Source organism: Coccidioides posadasii, chromosome 2 (genome assembly GCF_018416015.2).
Source record: "Coccidioides posadasii str. Silveira chromosome 2, complete sequence".
In the NCBI taxonomy this organism is placed as follows: Eukaryota; Fungi; Ascomycota; class Eurotiomycetes; order Onygenales; family Onygenaceae; genus Coccidioides; species Coccidioides posadasii.
This window is the reverse complement of record NC_089408.1, coordinates 6,709,074-6,725,655: the sequence shown is the minus strand read 5'-3', so window position 1 is coordinate 6,725,655 and position 16,582 is coordinate 6,709,074. Positions and strand designations below refer to the sequence as shown.

Below are 16,582 nucleotides of genomic sequence, written 5' to 3'. Positions count from 1 at the left end.
CTGGACGTTTCCCAAGCAAAAAAAATCGAGAATTTTGCCTCTGCGAATGCTGTGTTATCAGAGCCGAACCCGCTGCGATTAGCCATGGATTTCCTTGACACCTCACTGGCCATGGCGTCTTGCTTTCGAATTCAAAGAACATCCCTGCCTGGACAAGAATAAGGAAGTTTCCACGAGTCCTCCGCCTTTTCATCCCGCTTCACCGCCTTAAGCATTCCCCCAGCCCGAACGCCGCCAATATGGGTCTCACAGCTTAAGTCCGCTTTCGGAACCACAATTTTGACAGCCCAGATTCTCCCACGTACCTTCCGTAAGGTCCCCCGTCCCTTGGAGAAGAAACCGACAGATATTTTCAGCCCGATGCTTTTCATCAAGCCGTTTGCCAATCAAGTGGCGGGTCAATAGCGGAGATTGCGTATTAGAGCAGCAGATCTGACAGCAAACACACGTGGAGTAGTGGAGTTGGTGGCGGAACTGTGACTGAAACCCCTTCACTGCTGTGAGAAGGGTCCAGCGATCCAAACAGTTTTCCAGCCTAGATATAAATACTCTCAATCAGGAAGAAGGAATAGAACCGTCTGGCCTTTTAACTTTCCACAGCACCTACCATTGTTCCATCGGGGAGCACAGCCTTGCTGAGCAGTTGAGGGTCTGTTCTCTCTGAGATTGGCTGCTGCTGTCACCAAGACCCCCTAATCACCGCCTGTGGTTGCTACTGTTCTCTGAGCGTGCCCAAACGGCGATATCAGGATGGACAGCGACGACGTCACGGGCACGCAGCGCAGCGTCCCGTTGGCAGTCAGCTTTGGTGCTCCGGGCGCGCCAGGTGTGCAGGGGGAACCTGCTGCCAAATCGGGTATGCAAGGAGCCCCTCCCGCCACATCGTCACGCGGTCTCGCTGCCTCCTCGTCGTCCTCCTCTTTGCTGTGCGACAACCCGCCAACGTCGACCGGAATCGCCACTCCTCCAGGGAACCGGGATCTACTGCCTTCAGACACGCTGGGCACAAGATCCCATTCCTCTGCTGGGCTGATAGAACCAAGCAGCGTCGCTGGCAAGGGCGTTATCTCGAATGCTGCGCTGGAAGATCCCGCTCTTCATAAACCACAACGCATCGTTGCTGATCGTGAAGGCCACCGTGTTTCCTTTTCCTCACTCTACTCTCTCACTTCAAGCTTCTACTCTTCTGCAGCAGATAAGTATCCAAGCACTGCAGTATCCAGCATTGCTGGGTCCGTGAAGAGCAACATGGAGGACTCCACAAAGCAGCCATCAACGACTCTAGAGTCGGTGCGCGACTCCAAAGCACGCGTTGAGCCATCTTCTAGCTCCACTGATGCTGTACCATCTACTTCCCCTGAATCGGGAGCTCAGGGTCCGTCTCTCTGAACCTCTTGTTGCTTCTTCTGATGAGTACTAAAACGGCCTCTAGCTCACGCTGCTTCTCCCCAACGATCTGAGGCCGGGGAAGCCCTGGCTACGAATTGGGTGTCCCGGCCTGGAAGATCTTCGAGCCGGACTCCACGGCGGTTCAGTGGCAGTACCGGGGCAAGCAGTATCAGTGAAGTGGAATGTAAGATTACCGTTTCTTCTCCCACGCTTATCTTCGTTTAGGCCCAAACTAACCGAATCGTTCCAACAGACAAACCCGCAACGATTGGAAAGATTGGTGTTTGTGCCCTGGATATTAAAGCTCGAAGCAAACCGAGTCAAAATATTCTCACAAGATTGCAATCGAACGGCGAATTCGAGGTTATTGTTTTCGGTGATAAGGTTATCCTTGATGAAGGTAGGAGCCACGTCATCTCTCAGTATCTCTGCGCTTTTACACTTGCTAACTGGCTTACTAGACGTGGAAAACTGGCCAGAATGGTAATTCAGCTCGTTATTTTTTAAATACCTAATAACACCAGTACTAATTGCAATAGTGATTTCCTAATCGCCTTCTTCTCAGATGGATTTCCGTTGGACAAGGCGATTGCTTACGCAAATCTTCGGAAACCATTTTGCATCAATGACCTCCCAATGCAAGAAGTCCTCTGGGACCGCCGACTTTGCCTTCGCATCCTAGATCAAATGGGAGTACCGACTCCAAAACGAGTCGAAGTAAACCGAGACGGTGGCCCCCGACTTGCTTCCCCCGAACTTGCTCAACATGTTTACAATTTAACCGGAGTGAAACTGGAAGGCCCGGACGATGGTACAGGTGGCGGGGCTCCTCGAACTCAAAGCGTTACCATGTCCGAGGATGGCGAATCCCTTATCGTGGACGGCAAGGTTTTTAGGAAACCATTCGTTGAGAAACCAGTCAGTGGTGAAGACCACAACATCCACATTTACTTCCCTGATGATCAGCACTATGGTGGAGGGGCACGTCGCCTCTTCCGAAAAGTTGGAAACAAAAGCTCAGAATATGATCCAGATCTGAAAATCCCGCGATCCATCACTGAGCCTGATGGGAGTTATCTCTACGAACAATTTCTCCGAGTTGATAACGCGGAAGATGTCAAAGCCTATACTGTTGGCCCCGATTTCTGCCATGCTGAAACCCGCAAGTCACCGGTAGTAGACGGGGTTGTGCGTCGCAATACCCATGGTAAAGAACTGAGGTACATTACAAAACTTACTAAAGAAGAAGCAACCATGGCTACCAAGATTTCGAACGGCTTTGGTCAAAAGATCTGCGGTTTTGACTTGCTTCGTGTGCGCGATAACTCCTATGTCATTGATGTCAACGGCTGGAGCTTCGTGAAGGATAACAATGATTACTATGATAAATGTGCGAAGATTCTTCGTGACATGTTCATCAAAGAAAAGCAGCGCCGTGATGGAGTATCGGAACCTTCCGGTATGCAATCGAGTGAAACCACTTCTCCGCGAAAGGGTAGTCCGGGCTCGCACCGCAGCGCATTCAAGAGTATCCTGAAATCCCCCAGCATGCTAGGTTTACATAACCACGGAAGTAAAGGGCATCCATCTGTTTCCGGTGACGGCACCTTGGATCGTCCACCAACGCTGGTCAGATCTGAACCTTGCGCTGCTTCCCATCAAGCTAAAAGTGTCTCTCCATGCAAGAACAGCACACCGCCGCCCGCCAATATAGTTACACCAAAAGACGCTAGCCATTCAAACTCGCAGGGTACACCACGGCCACCATCGAAACACTCCTGGAAGCTAAAAGGCATGGTGGCTGTGATTCGGCATGCGGATCGCACCCCAAAACAGAAATTTAAATTTACTTTCCATACCCAACCATTTATTGACTTGCTCAAAGGTCACCAGGAAGAGGTTGTGATTAAAGGAGAAACCGCATTGCGCAGCGTCTCAGATGCTGTTGATATTGCAATGAAGGAAGGAGTTGAGGATGTCGCGAAACTTAAGCTTCTACGGGCGTCGCTGCATCATAAGGGCGCGTGGCCGGGCACAAAGGTGCAAATTAAGCCAATGTTTCGCCGACGCACGGCAGAGGAAATGCGGAGGCACCAGGGCCCTACTGTTCCAGGACCGGAAAACCCAGTCGACAGTTCGTCTAATGTTGAAGCCGTCGTTGATGGTGAAGGAGAAAGCGAACGTCGTCCAGTGACGAGAAGCGATTCTATATCGGGACCGACATTTTCGCGTTTCTCTGCTGTGGAAAATGACCTGATTCTCGATAAATTGCAATTAGTGATTAAATGGGGCGGAGAACCAACACATGCGGCAAGATACCAATCTCAGGATGTGGGCCTTAATATGCGAGATGATTTGAAACTCATGAATAAAGAGTGCCTAAACGATGTCCGGATGTTTACCAGCTCTGAACGTCGAGTTAGTACAAGTGGTAAGTAGGTTCCGTCCAGTATCTTAATTTTCTGGTCTTAACAATAGCCTAGCCCAAATATTTGCGTCCGCTTTCCTCGATGTGAAAGAGTTGCCCGATGATTTCATTCAAGTAAGAAAAGATTTACTTGATGACTCTAATGCAGCCAAAGATGTCATGGACAAGGTGAAAAAGAAGCTGAAGCTTTTACTCCGTGAAGGGAACTCCGCGCCTCCCCAGTTTACTTGGCCTAAAGAGAATTTTCCGGAGCCTTCTGTTGTGCTATCCACCGTCGTTGAACTCATGAAATTTCACCGCAGTGTCATGCGCCACAATTTCAAACGTATTGAACAAGCTCAAAAAGCATCTGAGGGTGATGCACCAAGTGAGTCCCTCAATGTATCCGACATTCAAGGTCGTTGGTGCGCTGGAGAAGACTCGCAACTTTTTAAAGAGCGGTGGGAGAAGTTATTCAAAGAGTTCTGTGACACCGAAAAGGTTGATCCGAGCAAATTATCAGAGTTATATGACAGCATGAAGTTCGACGCCCTGCATAACCGCCAATTCCTCGAATGGGTTTTCTTGCCTACCGATGATTTTGTCTACGATGAGGAAGGACATGCTGGTTTAATGCAGCCTCTCGGATCCATCGAGGATTCTTATGATTCGTACTTTAAACTTTACCCCGGATCTACACCGTCAAAGCCAAAGATTGATAAACGACTCTCCAGACTGAAGCAGTTGTATAATCTCGCTAAAATCCTCTTTGATTTTGTCACCCCTCAGGAATACGGGATCGAAGATGAAGAGAAACTCGAAATCGGTTTATTAACTTCCCTGCCTCTCCTTCGTGAAATTGTGATGGATCTGGAAGAAGTACAAGCATCCCCCGATGCTAAATCCTTCTTCTATTTTACGAAGGAGTCGCACATCTACACTCTCCTCAACTGTATCCTCGAAGGAGGGATTCAGACAAAGATTGCTCGACGCGCCATTCCCGAACTGGATTACCTCTCACAGATTTGTTTTGAGTTGTACGAGTCCAGGGACAGCGAGTCAGAGAAATTCTCGTATTCTATTAGGATTTCGATTAGTCCTGGATGCCACACTTTTGACCCCCTAGATGTTCAGCTTGATTCGAGGCACGCAATCGGATGTGCTCCAAGAAGAAGTCTTACGGCTCATCAAGACTGGAAGAAAGTCATCGAGACCCTGAAGGCCAAATTCGATACGTTAGTAACCTTATTGTTTGTTCCTAGCCCTAACATAAGCTGACTATCACTTCTAGTGTCAAATTGCCCAAGTCCTTCATTGCCGTTAACCTCAGCGATAAGCACGCGGCAGCTAGACGAGGTGACGAAGAGACGAGTTAAATTGTTTTAGTATGTATCATACTGGGAGGCATTCCTGTGAAAGGAATTTCTTTGGTGTAGTGTCTGGTTGGGTTTGTTTTTGTCCTTTCCAAGATAGAGCTCTAATAGACGAGAATACGGTGGGAGCTACGTGAGCGGAGACTATGTTTATCGGTATTTATTCGAAGATGTGTATCATTATCTTCCATAGCACAGTGCGTATTAATATTAGACGGTATCATTATTGTTTCTATTAGGCTTCGGCTCGGTTCTTTATTTTCAGGTGCTCTACAGGATAACACCCGGGCATTGTGACCTTGTTGCATTTCGTGAAGTGGAGCTGATCCCTCAGTGGAGTCGGCGCAGGGAGCAGTTTAGTTACGCAGTCATTTTTGTGACGCTCGTTGTTTACTCCTACGTACCAGGAGATATATCGAGGGATAGATAGAAGAGCTTGGCCCAGTATAATTTTGGGAGATAGAGCGACAAGCAAGCGACGAGATAAAATGTCTACATTTTCTCATGGTTCTATAGATGGGAGACCCGTTTCTTTTCGGTTGTCAGAACAGAGCAGCAGCATTGACTACAAGGACTTGGAGTCCAAGCAGACATCATCGCTTCCCTTGAACAGCGTGATTGCTACGCTTCCCCCAGCGGAAGGTCCCGATGAGTCCACGGCCAGAATTCTATTTCTTGAACATGATAACCCGAACAACTTGGAGGTTAAGCTTAGATGCCTCGAAGTGTCGGAAATACCTGGTGCATTGTGGAAAAGTGACCAGCTTGTGCCACCAGCGCATCTCGCCCTCCCCGCAGATGGTGATTCGAATGTGCATGTCGTGATATCCACACATTCGGGAACCCACGCAGCATCGTTGTTTTTCGAACACGCGCTGAAGCCTTTACTTTCGGCCATAAGCGTTACGGGTTACCATGTTCACAAGACTCAATCGACAAACAGCATTATTGAATTAAGCCAGGCTATTTTCTTGCCCAGGGCACAAGCCGGGACAGAGCAAACGATCATTCTACTTTCTGGGGATGGCGGGCTTGTGGATATCATCAAGGTGTTTTCGGGAGTGGATGAGAACGACAGCAGCGATGGGAAGAAGTTCGTACCACCGCGCATTTCTCTTATTCCGATGGGGACTGGGAATGCTGCCGCAAATTCTACGGGATTGTTTAAGGATGCCACGTGGGGATTGTCGACCTTACTACGTGGAAAGCCACGGATGCTACCGCTGTTCCAGGCAAATTTCTCGCCTGGCTCAGCTTACCTTACTGATGAAGCACGACGGAAAGAGCCCCTAGTTAGCGAATTCGACAGGGAGAGATCCGCAGCAGAAGTCTACGGTGCAGTGGTCTTGAGTTGGGGAATGCACGCATCGTTAGTAGCGGATAGTGATACCAGCCACTATCGCAAGTTTGGTGCACAGAGATTCCAAATGGCAGCCAAAGAACTTCTCTATCCGTCCGATGGGAGTCCAACGCATCAATACTGCGGCCGTGTGACGCTCATCAAAAAGGATCCGGAATCTGGCCAAGCGAAGGAGCAAGTAATTGACAGGGAATGCCACATGTATGTCCTGGCCACGCTTGTCTCTCAGTTGGAGAAAGGGTTCACTATCTCCCCTTCGTCGAAGCCGTTAGATGGACAGATACATGTTGTTCATTTTAAACCATTAAGCCCCGATGAAGCCATGGGGCTGATGGCCAAGGCGTACCAGGGCGGGCAGCATGTGGAAGACGAACGGGTGGAGTATGATGCTGTGGAACGAGTAAGGATCCAATTTAATGAGGACGAGGAGACGTGGAGAAGGGTATGTGTGGATGGCAAGGTGGTTATTGTTGAGAAGGGTGGATGGTTGGAGGCTAAGAGGTCTGGCCGCCATCTATTGGATTTGATGGTTCCAACATGGGTGTGATTGACAAGCACACAATGTTGCTAGGGATAGTGAAGTGATCTGTATGGAGTACACCTGGTCAATGATGAAGGCCTCATTTTTTTACCAAGTACTCCCTACATTGGGTGTCGCCGCTACAGCCCGATTCGACAACTAACTTTATCACCTAATCAGACTAAGTAAGGTAGTTCACCACTAAGTGAGCCACACCACTAAATGAGCCAAATCTTCCACCACCAAAATTCCTCCAACATTCAACATTCAATATGCAACAACATGGTCAACAACACCTCAATTAGGCTTGTAATTGAAGATCTTGAATTGCAAGAGACCTCAAATTACACTGCAACCATAAGAAAGTACTCAGTTAATCAAGAGACTCTGCACCAACAGTATAAAGGCTTGCAACTTGCTCAGGATGAAGCAGTCTCTTAATATAAGAAAAAGCTCTCTGATATACAGGAGGCAGAGCTTCTGAATTATATAAACAAGCTCTCTAGCTACAGCCTTGCCATTACACCTCAGATCCTACAAAATATTGTACAAGAGATGACAGAAGAGAATGTTGGGATCAACTAGGTTAATCAATTTCATAAGCAGCATAATGACAAGATCAAATGCATTTATCTCAAAGCAATTAATCAAAATAGGCAGGTAGCAGATAACTATCAGTGCTTTAAGCACTTCTATATGCTTGTAATTTGATGATTTATTTGATTACTTGTGATTGCAGTTGTTGATGCTAATTATTTAACTACTACTTATAGAATAGTTGGAGCAGAAAATTAATCAATATAATCTTAAGCCCTTAAACATCTACAACTTTAATAAAAAAGAATTCCTTCTAGACTTCTGCCATGTCTTAAAGTAATTAGTCTCTATTAAAGTTCTATAAGCTGGAAAGAATACCACTATTCAGAATGATAGTCAGGAATTTCTCTTATTGCTCTGCTCAGTCTCTGCTGAAGAAATTATACTATCTCCAGCTCTTATTTATCAGAGTAAATTGTGAGATCTCCAGAATACATAACTAGATAATTATAATGGAAGTAAATGAGCCTACTTTGCAGCTTCAACAAATGATTAGAGCAATGATAAATATGGACTGGAGTGGTTGAAACAGATTTTCAATCAGCATACTAAGAAACAAGCTGATTAAGAAAGACATCTGCTTTTACTAGATGGTTATTCCTTCTATATAAATATGAAATTTATTGAATATACTGACCATGAAAAGATTCTTCTTATAATTCTTCTGCTGCATTCAACTTACTGTTTGCAATCTCTTGATGTTAAAATTTTTAAGCTGCTGGGCAAGGCATATTCCAATAAGCTGGAAGCACTACTATATCAAGAAATGAGCTATATTCAAATGATAAAAAGAAATTTCTGGAGATTATTTAATATGACTTGGAAGAAGACTTTGACAGTTAAAAATATACTTACTGACTTTACAAAGACTGGGATTAACTCTCTGAATTCTCAACATCAACTATACTGATTTGAAACTGCTCAAGTCTCTATACTGTTAGTTAAATCTTCTATTTCTAGTAATATGCATCAGCTCTGACAAGAGATTAAGAATATATATCTTTAGCACAGTCTAAATTCACAGAGCATTGAATAGATTATTTAAGCTAGTGAGCAGTTTGCTCTTCATAATGAACTGCTGAAATATAAGAATCAGCAGCTAAGATTAACTCTAGTGATAAAGAAGCAACACTGCAAGCAAGACAAGCCTCTAGATCTACTCAATAGAGATAATCCTAGTCAAGCACAGTTCTGATCTTCAATAAAAGTTCTTAAGGCATGCAAGCACCTGAATAAAATAGAGGCTGAAAAAACTAATAAAATTACTCAAACACAAGAGACAAAACTTCAATAAGAGCTTTAAAAGAAGCAGGCTGCTAGAGATGTTAAAAAAAGACAGATTGAACAGAAGAATGCCCATAAAAAGATTCAGAAGTAACAAGAGACTGAAAAAATCAAACATACTAAACAAAGAGAGACATAATATGTTGCTTGTGAGAAGAAGAAGACTTTATAACTAGCAGAGAAGAAAAAACAGACAGTTGAACATACTAATAAATACTGGCAGTCAGGGCTTCAAGCACCAGCTTTAAAGTGCTGTCAGAAGAACTTCTCTACTAAAGAGTCTTATTGTGGAGAGTCTATATAATCTTCCAAAAGAGAAAGTAAGAGCTCTACAAGCATCTCTAGCAAGATATTAGGCTCCCTAGCTGAGAAATCTACTGTTGACATTTCTTTGAATTCTTTCCTATCTACCCCCTGAATCTCTTGCTCTGGCTGTAATATTAGGCTGTCCACCTGTTTATTTTCCTAACTATACTAATTTCTATGCTTTAAAGAATACATTTATTTAATATTTAATAGCTATTTAATAATAAAGATCTGGTTGTTGAGATATTTAATAAATTTGTTGCGTGGAGCATTTGGCGAAATTTGGCTTGTTTAGTGGTGTGGCTCGTTTAGTGGTGAACTACCTTAGTTAGTTAGTTAACTAGTTATGGAGTAGTTTGGTTTTAAATGGGTTTGTGCAAATCTCGCTTTGGCAACCGACAGCTATTTGATCACAAGAGTAACCAACGAGACAATTCCCTAAATGTTACTTTTTCCTCACTGTGCATGTTGGCTTCTTTTACATCAGGAGGGGTGCCTGATATCTAATTTGGCGCTTCCCAGGACTAATCATCCAATAAAATGGGGAATAAGGAACAGTGACAGTTAAGTGTGATTTTATTCCGTTGCTTGATTCCTCAGAGGACGTCAACAGTTGATATATTTTACTGAACATCAATGGGAATTTGGGTTCAAGATTTAGGCGATCGATAGTTATATCTCTGAAACTTAGGAAAATTTGAAAGAAAATAGCAGCATCAATCGTCATATGTTGCAAGAGACCTAATCGCAGTCCAGCCATCCTAAGACCCTCGCGCGCTCTTATTTCAAGGATAGGTTGGTAGATGTTTTGTTTCTGTGCAAATAACAATGGGGAATACCCTACTTTTATATTCATCTGTTGCGTTGAGCGCGCCAATTAGCCACTACGAGTGGTCTCTTGTGATTGGGGTGGAAGCTTACTGCGGTCTCTTCTTATAGCAACCCGATAGTCACATCGCCCTTCACTCGAGCATACAGGTCAACCTCAGCTTCAATATCTAGTTCGATCTTGATCTTCAAGCTGCTGCTTTCGGAAGCTCTGGATTCTGGGCGGTCTCTGATGCGTGATTTCCGGAGGGTACCATTTTGCTGCGTGAGCTGCTGGTTGGTGTTATACGGGTATGCCTGTTCATGCTCGGATCCGACCTGAGATTGGACCTCGTAGGCGTCTGTGTTTGGCTCAACGCTATGGCATGCTGTAAGTAATGACGCAGAAACGGCCTCGAAAAGGAAGGGGGCTTACTTGGTGGCCATTCTGAACTGTCTCTGAGGAAGTGGTGTGGGAGGTTCGGAGTATGATTTCTTGAATAGGGATCCTTCGATTGACCTTTTCAGACGAAAGAATGCGTCCCAAAAGGTTGCAGTGACTACAAGGCTAAGAGGACGATTTCTTTTGTTGGCGATGATGATCGGTTGATCCTGATCCATTTGAGCAGAATTCGCAACTACTATAGACTATATATACAGGAGCCCAAACAACGTATTAGGTGAGGTGTGCTCGGGAATAGGGAAACCGTGAATCAGAGATGAGACCAATATGACACCCAAATGAAGAGACGGAGTTGGGACAATGACAGCAAGGAGCGAATAGAATCAAACAGCTACCATACGTTAGTGAGGCAGGATGAGACGCAGGGTCGGTTAACGGTCTGGTCCAGAACGGTGGATAAAAAGGAAGTAAAAGCTCTAGATTCAGCTTTCTCCGTTGCCTCAATCCTCAACCATCTTCTTGGTCGCTTCTACCCCCAGGGCCACTGACAACTCACGGTAACTGATCGCGGTACGGAGTATTGGGCTCGGAACGAGGGTTCCAGCTGCAGCGGGATGACGTCAGGGTGCTCCGTTGTGGCGCACGCCAAGACCTGGAGGGCATATGGGATGAAAGGAGCGTCACGTCGACCTCGACGACTCGAAGTTGCTGATCAGGATCCGAAGCGTTGCAAAGCCACTGACTGGGCCCATGAGGGAAACGTATTAGTGAATATTTGCGCGGAAATTTTTCGGGTTCGAATAACTCCCTCGAACGACTGCTAAGACAGGCGATATGCAACTTTAGACGTTGGATGAACCAGGCGTGTTTGACAATAGCGAGTTTCTCTCCTTCGAGTATTGGTTCGCTTCGATAAATATCATTACATAACATCACATAACATTAAGCTCTCCCATCGTCATTTTCTGGTCCACTGCATTCCCTTTCGTCTGAGGTACGCTTAAGTAAAACCAAGAGCTCCAGGGGAACGCGGAGATGGTGTTTGGTATTATAACAGCAGTTGCTGCTTGTCCCGCCATCGTGGGCACAACAGAAGCCATACGTTCCAGTCAGCGCAGCCAGAGAAGACAGGAGCATCGAAGCAGGAAAATGAACCTAATAGTTTCCTGCTCCGATCCCTCCAGAAAGAGTAAAGATGTCGATGGCTGCTTCGTGGTGTTGAGGAACCATAAGGTACGTATGGGCTACACACTCTGTGCTTGCGATTGACGCTCAACCATATCAGTTATGGATTGCATCCCGACCTTCCGATGGCGAGGCCAGTGAGCCATCCGATGATGCCACTCGCTTCAAAGCCTCCCTCCACCAGTGTCATCATTTTGAAGGCTATTTCTTCCCACATCCCGAGCATAGATGGCGCAAAGGAGAGGGGTTGGTAAGCACCATAACCGCCGATCCGCCTCTTCTCAATTGGATCTATATTGATAAAGACACTTATGAAATGAAATATGGCAACAAAACGGAATCCGAAGGGCATATGATGGGGCCATGGGATTGCACGCCTGTTGATCGACGGATGACATTCGACTGGTGGGAAGGTTTTGCAGTTGCAGAGGAGAAGGATGCGGACGGAAGAATGCTTGGATGGGCACTGTATTTTGACTGTGATGATGATGGGTTGAGGGAGAAGGTGCCCTTAGACAGAAGGGTGATGGAAGTGGAATTGATAAGACGAGAGATGAGAGTCCCACCGGTGACAGAGGAGGATGATCAGCAAAAGATCAAGACATAATTCGCATGCGGAATTGCTTTTAGAAAATCCTTCAGCCTCGGTTTTGTATGACAATTCTCCAGGATCTAGCTGTTCTCTGCTGTAGATGGAGCCGCTGAATTGAAAGGAAAGCAAGATGCGACCAACCATGCACTTTGCACTTTCTGGACACCATCCATTGCTGTCAAGATGCCAGAAAGCCAGGAAGCTAAACTATGGCCATGGCCAGGGCTGAGAACCGAGCGAGAGAGGCGAAACGAGCTGATGATTGACTTGTTTGTCCCGGATGTTCCGTTGAACGTTGGTGATTGGACGAAAAGGAGCTTGGACAGTGGCACTATATGACTATACCCAAAAAGGAAAGGCCGGAATGGAACTTTTCGGTATTACGGATACAACCTGGTCGAGACGGAACTTGCAGGTGACCAAAGGTGTTGTTCACATGCTGCAGGGGACGCTTTGGCATCATTGCAGTCTGTGAATATCATTACTGTTTTGCTGGACTATCCTTCTTGCTGCAATCTTTCTTTGATGTGTTGTGGCTTTCTGTTCCTGAGCGCACTCACTTTTTGCGGATGACGTCCTTTCTCCTGGCAGCTGCCTTCAAGCTTTCCGCTCCGCACCCTGAAATCTTGGGCCTAGGCATGTCTACGCCTCTAACTTGTCTGAACCCCAGCCTATGAGGTCAAGAAGCTTCAATGCTCGTAACTCCGCGCACTTATCAGCTGTCTCAGACTCCAAACAAAGGACTATCCCTCACCCCAGAGAATTTTCCAACTTTTCGAACCCTTCGAGGGTGGAGTATTCCGCCAGAAGAGATTAGACGGGCAGCGGAGATGTTACTCATACACCATGTCGGGAGCGTGCGTATTGGGGAAGTTGTTCGGTGAGATTTTCCGCTTGCGGCCGCTTACATGCGGACTGATCGCGAATTCAGGGGTCATCGCTGACTTGTTTGCTTGCAATAGTTACACCCTTACGTATACCCCTTCGGCGGATCGGATACTTCCTTACCCTACAGAATTATACGTTAAGATCAGGAATACTTCTGCGATTGCATTACGAGCGGCATATCTTCATGGACCCTATACTATCCACACATCCTGTTATCCGTCCACATTCGATCCTCATAACAAATTTGACAACCATCAGACGGATGGGATTCCACAGTTTGAGCCCCACCTCCAGCCGGGAGCAGCTTGGGATGCCATAATACCTGTGCCCGAGCGTGTTCGCAATGTAGCTCCCGCCAGACCTGGGGATTCCAGGTCACCAGACCAGAAAAGCATTTCTTGGATTGTCGAAATTTCCTCCCAGGTCGTGTTTTCGAATACCGCAAGCGTGACTTTTGAAGTGCTGGTCGGTCGTGATGCGAAATCCACTGAGCTGGGTGCTGCGAGCATCGCTGATTTACCCGCGCCGGGAAATCTTCGCGATCACAAACGGAGCCTAAAAGAAGGTAAAAAGGGACGCGCAGAGACGGTTAAAGGGGTGTATTCTGAATCCGTGAAGCTGAAGGTCGACGACACAGCGACTTTGTGGACCTCTCCCCGGTTTCCTTCTTTAGCAGATACAGATGCGCTGGAGAATCTCGGAACCGAGCATACGTACAATGCAAATCTGAACCCTTCGTCAAATACACCGAAGGGTCCCCATGGGATAATCACGAGAGCCAGGACACAGAAAAAGGTCCATTTTGTTGTCCTGACACACGGCCTTCATAGTAATCTTGGTGCGGACATGTTGTTCATGAAAGAGAGCATCGATGCTGCTGCATCACGGGCGCGCGAGGATCGAAAAAAGGCTAAACAGGAGAAAAGGAGGAACGCGGAGTCTTCCGCACAAATCCGCTCCGAAGAAAGCGGCAGTGATGACGAGGAAGAGGTCATTGTGAGAGGTTTTCCTGGCAATGCTGCACGGACAGAGAGAGGTATACAATATCTCGGGAAGCGGCTGGCCAAGTATGTCCTTTTGATGACATATCCTGATCAGCCATACCTTCCTATCAAACAGACGCGAAAGATGTCTCTCAGTCAAACGTTCGGCCTCAGTAAGGGTTCCGAGAGCCCAAAAGCCCATGCGTCTCACTCTGGAAGCACCATCTATCGCCGGGAGCCCGAACACAAGGATTTCGCATATCGAATAACAAGTATTAGCTTCATTGGTCATTCTCTTGGCGGCCTTGTTCAGACATATGCCATTGCTTATATTCAGAAACACTCCCCCGAATTCTTCGATATCATCAAACCGGTAAATTTCGTTGCACTGGCGTCGCCTTTCCTTGGACTCAGTAACGAGAACCCGATTTATGTCAAATTTGCTCTCGACTTTGGCCTCGTTGGTCGGACTGGGCAGGACCTTGGGCTATCGTGGAGTGCTCCATCGAAAATGCGAAGTGGCTGGGAAGCGATGATTGGAGGCCTGGGCAACGACGCAAATAAATCTCAGCGCAACCCAGATCCCGGGGCAAAGCCACTCTTGAGAATTTTACCAAGTGGGCCAGCTCACCAGGTATTGAAGAAGTTTAAGAACCGCACACTGTATTGCAATGTTGTCAATGATGGAATTGTTCCCCTGCGGACGTCTTGCTTATTGTTTCTGGACTGGAGAGGCCTGGATAGAGTGGAAAAGGCTAGAAGGGAAAACGGACTTGTTGGAACTGTAGCAGAATGGGGCTGGGCCGCGCTCACTGGTAGCTCTTCAAGCCAGCTGCGGTCTGGTCGTGCTGCCACAATTCCCGTCAATCAACACGTTCAAGGGGAGCTAGAGACCACCCCAAGTTCATCACAGCCCGATTCCAATTCTGACGATCAACGCCTTGAAACCACCCCTGAGCTTCCCGCGCCTAGTCAGTTCTTGAGTACTCAACAACTCCAGCAAGCAGATGGGGCACAGCCAGGAGCAAAATCCAACAAATCAGCATCGGCTCCTTCATCGCCCAATCCATTTAATGCCTTGATATCTTTTTTCAAGTTTCAGAAAGCTTCTCGAGAAACCAAGGCTACTAAGATTTATAGACGAAGCCAAACAATCCGAGCTACGCCTCCAGAAGACGCTGGCGCAGGGGCCTCAACCACACCAGCACAACCCCACAAACCCGGTAGAGCTCGCGGTGACTCGTTGTATGAGGATGGAGGGCTTTATGCTCCTCCAAAAACAACGTTATTTGAAGCGGCCGGGGACGTGATCAGCCCCCCTTTACCATCGTTAGGATACATTCTTGACCCCTCCTCTCGCCCAAGAACAATTTTCCACGACCGTGTCTACCATCCCGAAGATATTCCTCCGCCGCCACCCGCCAAGCCTCGGTCTATGTTCCGTACTTCGAGCTCCAACAGTAATATTAATGGCGCCGATGGTGGGACTGAGGTACCTCAATTTGGGACCAATTCGCAAGGATCTGGGATGAAAGTCGAAGAAAAGATCGCGAGAGCATACCATCGCGAAGTATCATGGCGTAAGGTTCTAGTACGATTAGAACCCGATGCCCATAACAATATCATCGTCCGACGCATGTTTGCAAATGCATATGGGTGGCCAGTAGTAAAACACCTCGTGGACACTCACTTTGCGTATACACAAGCTGCAACAACTGCAGATGACAAGGTGCGTAGCGAAGAAAGGGCATTACCACTCAGTGCCACTGCCAGCGAGCACGGCGAAGAGGTTCGAGGTCAAACGGATAAACCCACCGATGTCCCGCGCCCGTGTTTCTGTCCCACACCCAATCGGGATATTAAAGATGATGATACGACGAACGCCAGCAGCGAGGAAAATGATACTGTTCCCGAAATGATTGCGCACTCACGCCTAAATAGCCCGAGAATAGGGAGTCCGAGAATGTGCTCCAGCCCTGTTCCCATGGAGGATGCCGACGAAGGATCCCACCGACCAGTTATTGCTTCTAGGGCCTCTTCGCTGCACTCAAAATTGTCGAGACAAAGCTCAGCGCAATGGACAGATAGGTACCTTGAAGACGGCGATGATGATGACTCTGATGAGGCGGAAATGTATGACGAGTTGAGAGGGAATGTCAGAAGACGAAGTTTGAGCAGTAGGAGCGATATTGCGGATAGTACCCTAGGAAATGCGAGTACGACAACCAAAGGTTAGGATGGAAGGATGGACAAGTGAGAAGCAAGACCAACTGGTTGAGATTAGATATATATACCCCTTTGAATTTCATTTTACGTATCTCCGACTACCATACGGGGTTTACGCTACAGTAATACCCTTGTTCTGTTTTCTGCGCCTTGGATTCCACACCTACGCGCCTATACACACATCACATGCCCTTTACATAGAGAAGTTTGTTTCTATGTTTAGATCACTGAAATAATTTATTGAATTCGGTTCCACAAGGTT

The 16,582-nt window shown here is 46.8% G+C and overlaps 5 protein-coding genes across 5 annotated transcripts; 4 read left to right on the top strand and 1 right to left on the bottom strand.

Moving 5' to 3' along the window:
* Positions 1 to 58: 58 nt before the first annotated feature.
* On the top strand, positions 59 to 5,392 carry D8B26_004606 (uncharacterized protein). The gene is made up of 7 exons (XM_003070383.2): positions 59 to 1,375; positions 1,433 to 1,573; positions 1,643 to 1,789; positions 1,851 to 1,872; positions 1,929 to 3,820; positions 3,873 to 5,031; positions 5,088 to 5,392. The coding sequence occupies exons 1-7, from the start codon at positions 751 to 753 to the stop codon at positions 5,170 to 5,172; spliced, it is 4,071 nt and encodes a 1,356-aa protein (XP_003070429.2). The 5' UTR covers positions 59 to 750; the 3' UTR covers positions 5,173 to 5,392.
* A 265-nt stretch (positions 5,393 to 5,657) lies between these two features.
* Positions 5,658 to 7,160, top strand: D8B26_004605 (uncharacterized protein; the record flags this gene model as incomplete). Its single annotated transcript, XM_003070382.2, has 1 exon — positions 5,658 to 7,160. The coding sequence occupies one exon, from the start codon at positions 5,658 to 5,660 to the stop codon at positions 7,074 to 7,076; it is 1,419 nt and encodes a 472-aa protein (XP_003070428.1). The 3' UTR covers positions 7,077 to 7,160.
* Positions 7,161 to 10,169: 3,009 nt separating this feature from the next.
* Positions 10,170 to 10,664, bottom strand: D8B26_004604 (uncharacterized protein; the record flags this gene model as incomplete). Its single annotated transcript, XM_066124533.1, has 2 exons — positions 10,170 to 10,422; positions 10,480 to 10,664. 2 exons carry the CDS (start codon positions 10,662 to 10,664, stop codon positions 10,170 to 10,172), a joined length of 438 nt encoding a protein of 145 aa, XP_065980614.1.
* An 817-nt stretch (positions 10,665 to 11,481) lies between these two features.
* Positions 11,482 to 12,316, top strand: D8B26_004603 (uncharacterized protein; the record flags this gene model as incomplete). The annotated part of the gene is made up of 2 exons (XM_003070381.2): positions 11,482 to 11,679; positions 11,732 to 12,316. The coding sequence occupies 2 exons, from the start codon at positions 11,482 to 11,484 to the stop codon at positions 12,236 to 12,238; spliced, it is 705 nt and encodes a 234-aa protein (XP_003070427.1). The 3' UTR covers positions 12,239 to 12,316.
* A 408-nt stretch (positions 12,317 to 12,724) lies between these two features.
* Positions 12,725 to 16,391, top strand: D8B26_004602 (uncharacterized protein). Its single transcript, XM_003070380.2, has 2 exons — positions 12,725 to 13,103; positions 13,186 to 16,391. Exons 1-2 carry the CDS (start codon positions 12,916 to 12,918, stop codon positions 16,328 to 16,330), a joined length of 3,333 nt encoding a protein of 1,110 aa, XP_003070426.2. The 5' UTR covers positions 12,725 to 12,915; the 3' UTR covers positions 16,331 to 16,391.
* The last annotated feature ends 191 nt before the right edge of the window (positions 16,392 to 16,582 follow it).

Bases quoted from the DNA above. Each gene is read 5' to 3' on its own strand.
- D8B26_004606 (XM_003070383.2), top strand. From the start codon at position 751: ATGGACAGCGACGACGTCACGGGCACGCAGCGCAGCGTCCCGTTGGCA. The intron at 1,574-1,642 runs GTAAGATTACCG...TCGTTCCAACAG, and splicing joins CAGTATCAGTGAAGTGGAAT to ACAAACCCGCAACGATTGGA. The intron at 1,873-1,928 runs GTAATTCAGCTC...TAATTGCAATAG, and splicing joins GTGGAAAACTGGCCAGAATG to TGATTTCCTAATCGCCTTCT.
- D8B26_004602 (XM_003070380.2), top strand. From the start codon at position 12,916: ATGCTCGTAACTCCGCGCACTTATCAGCTGTCTCAGACTCCAAACAAA. The intron at 13,104-13,185 runs GTGAGATTTTCC...TGCTTGCAATAG, and splicing joins CGTATTGGGGAAGTTGTTCG to TTACACCCTTACGTATACCC.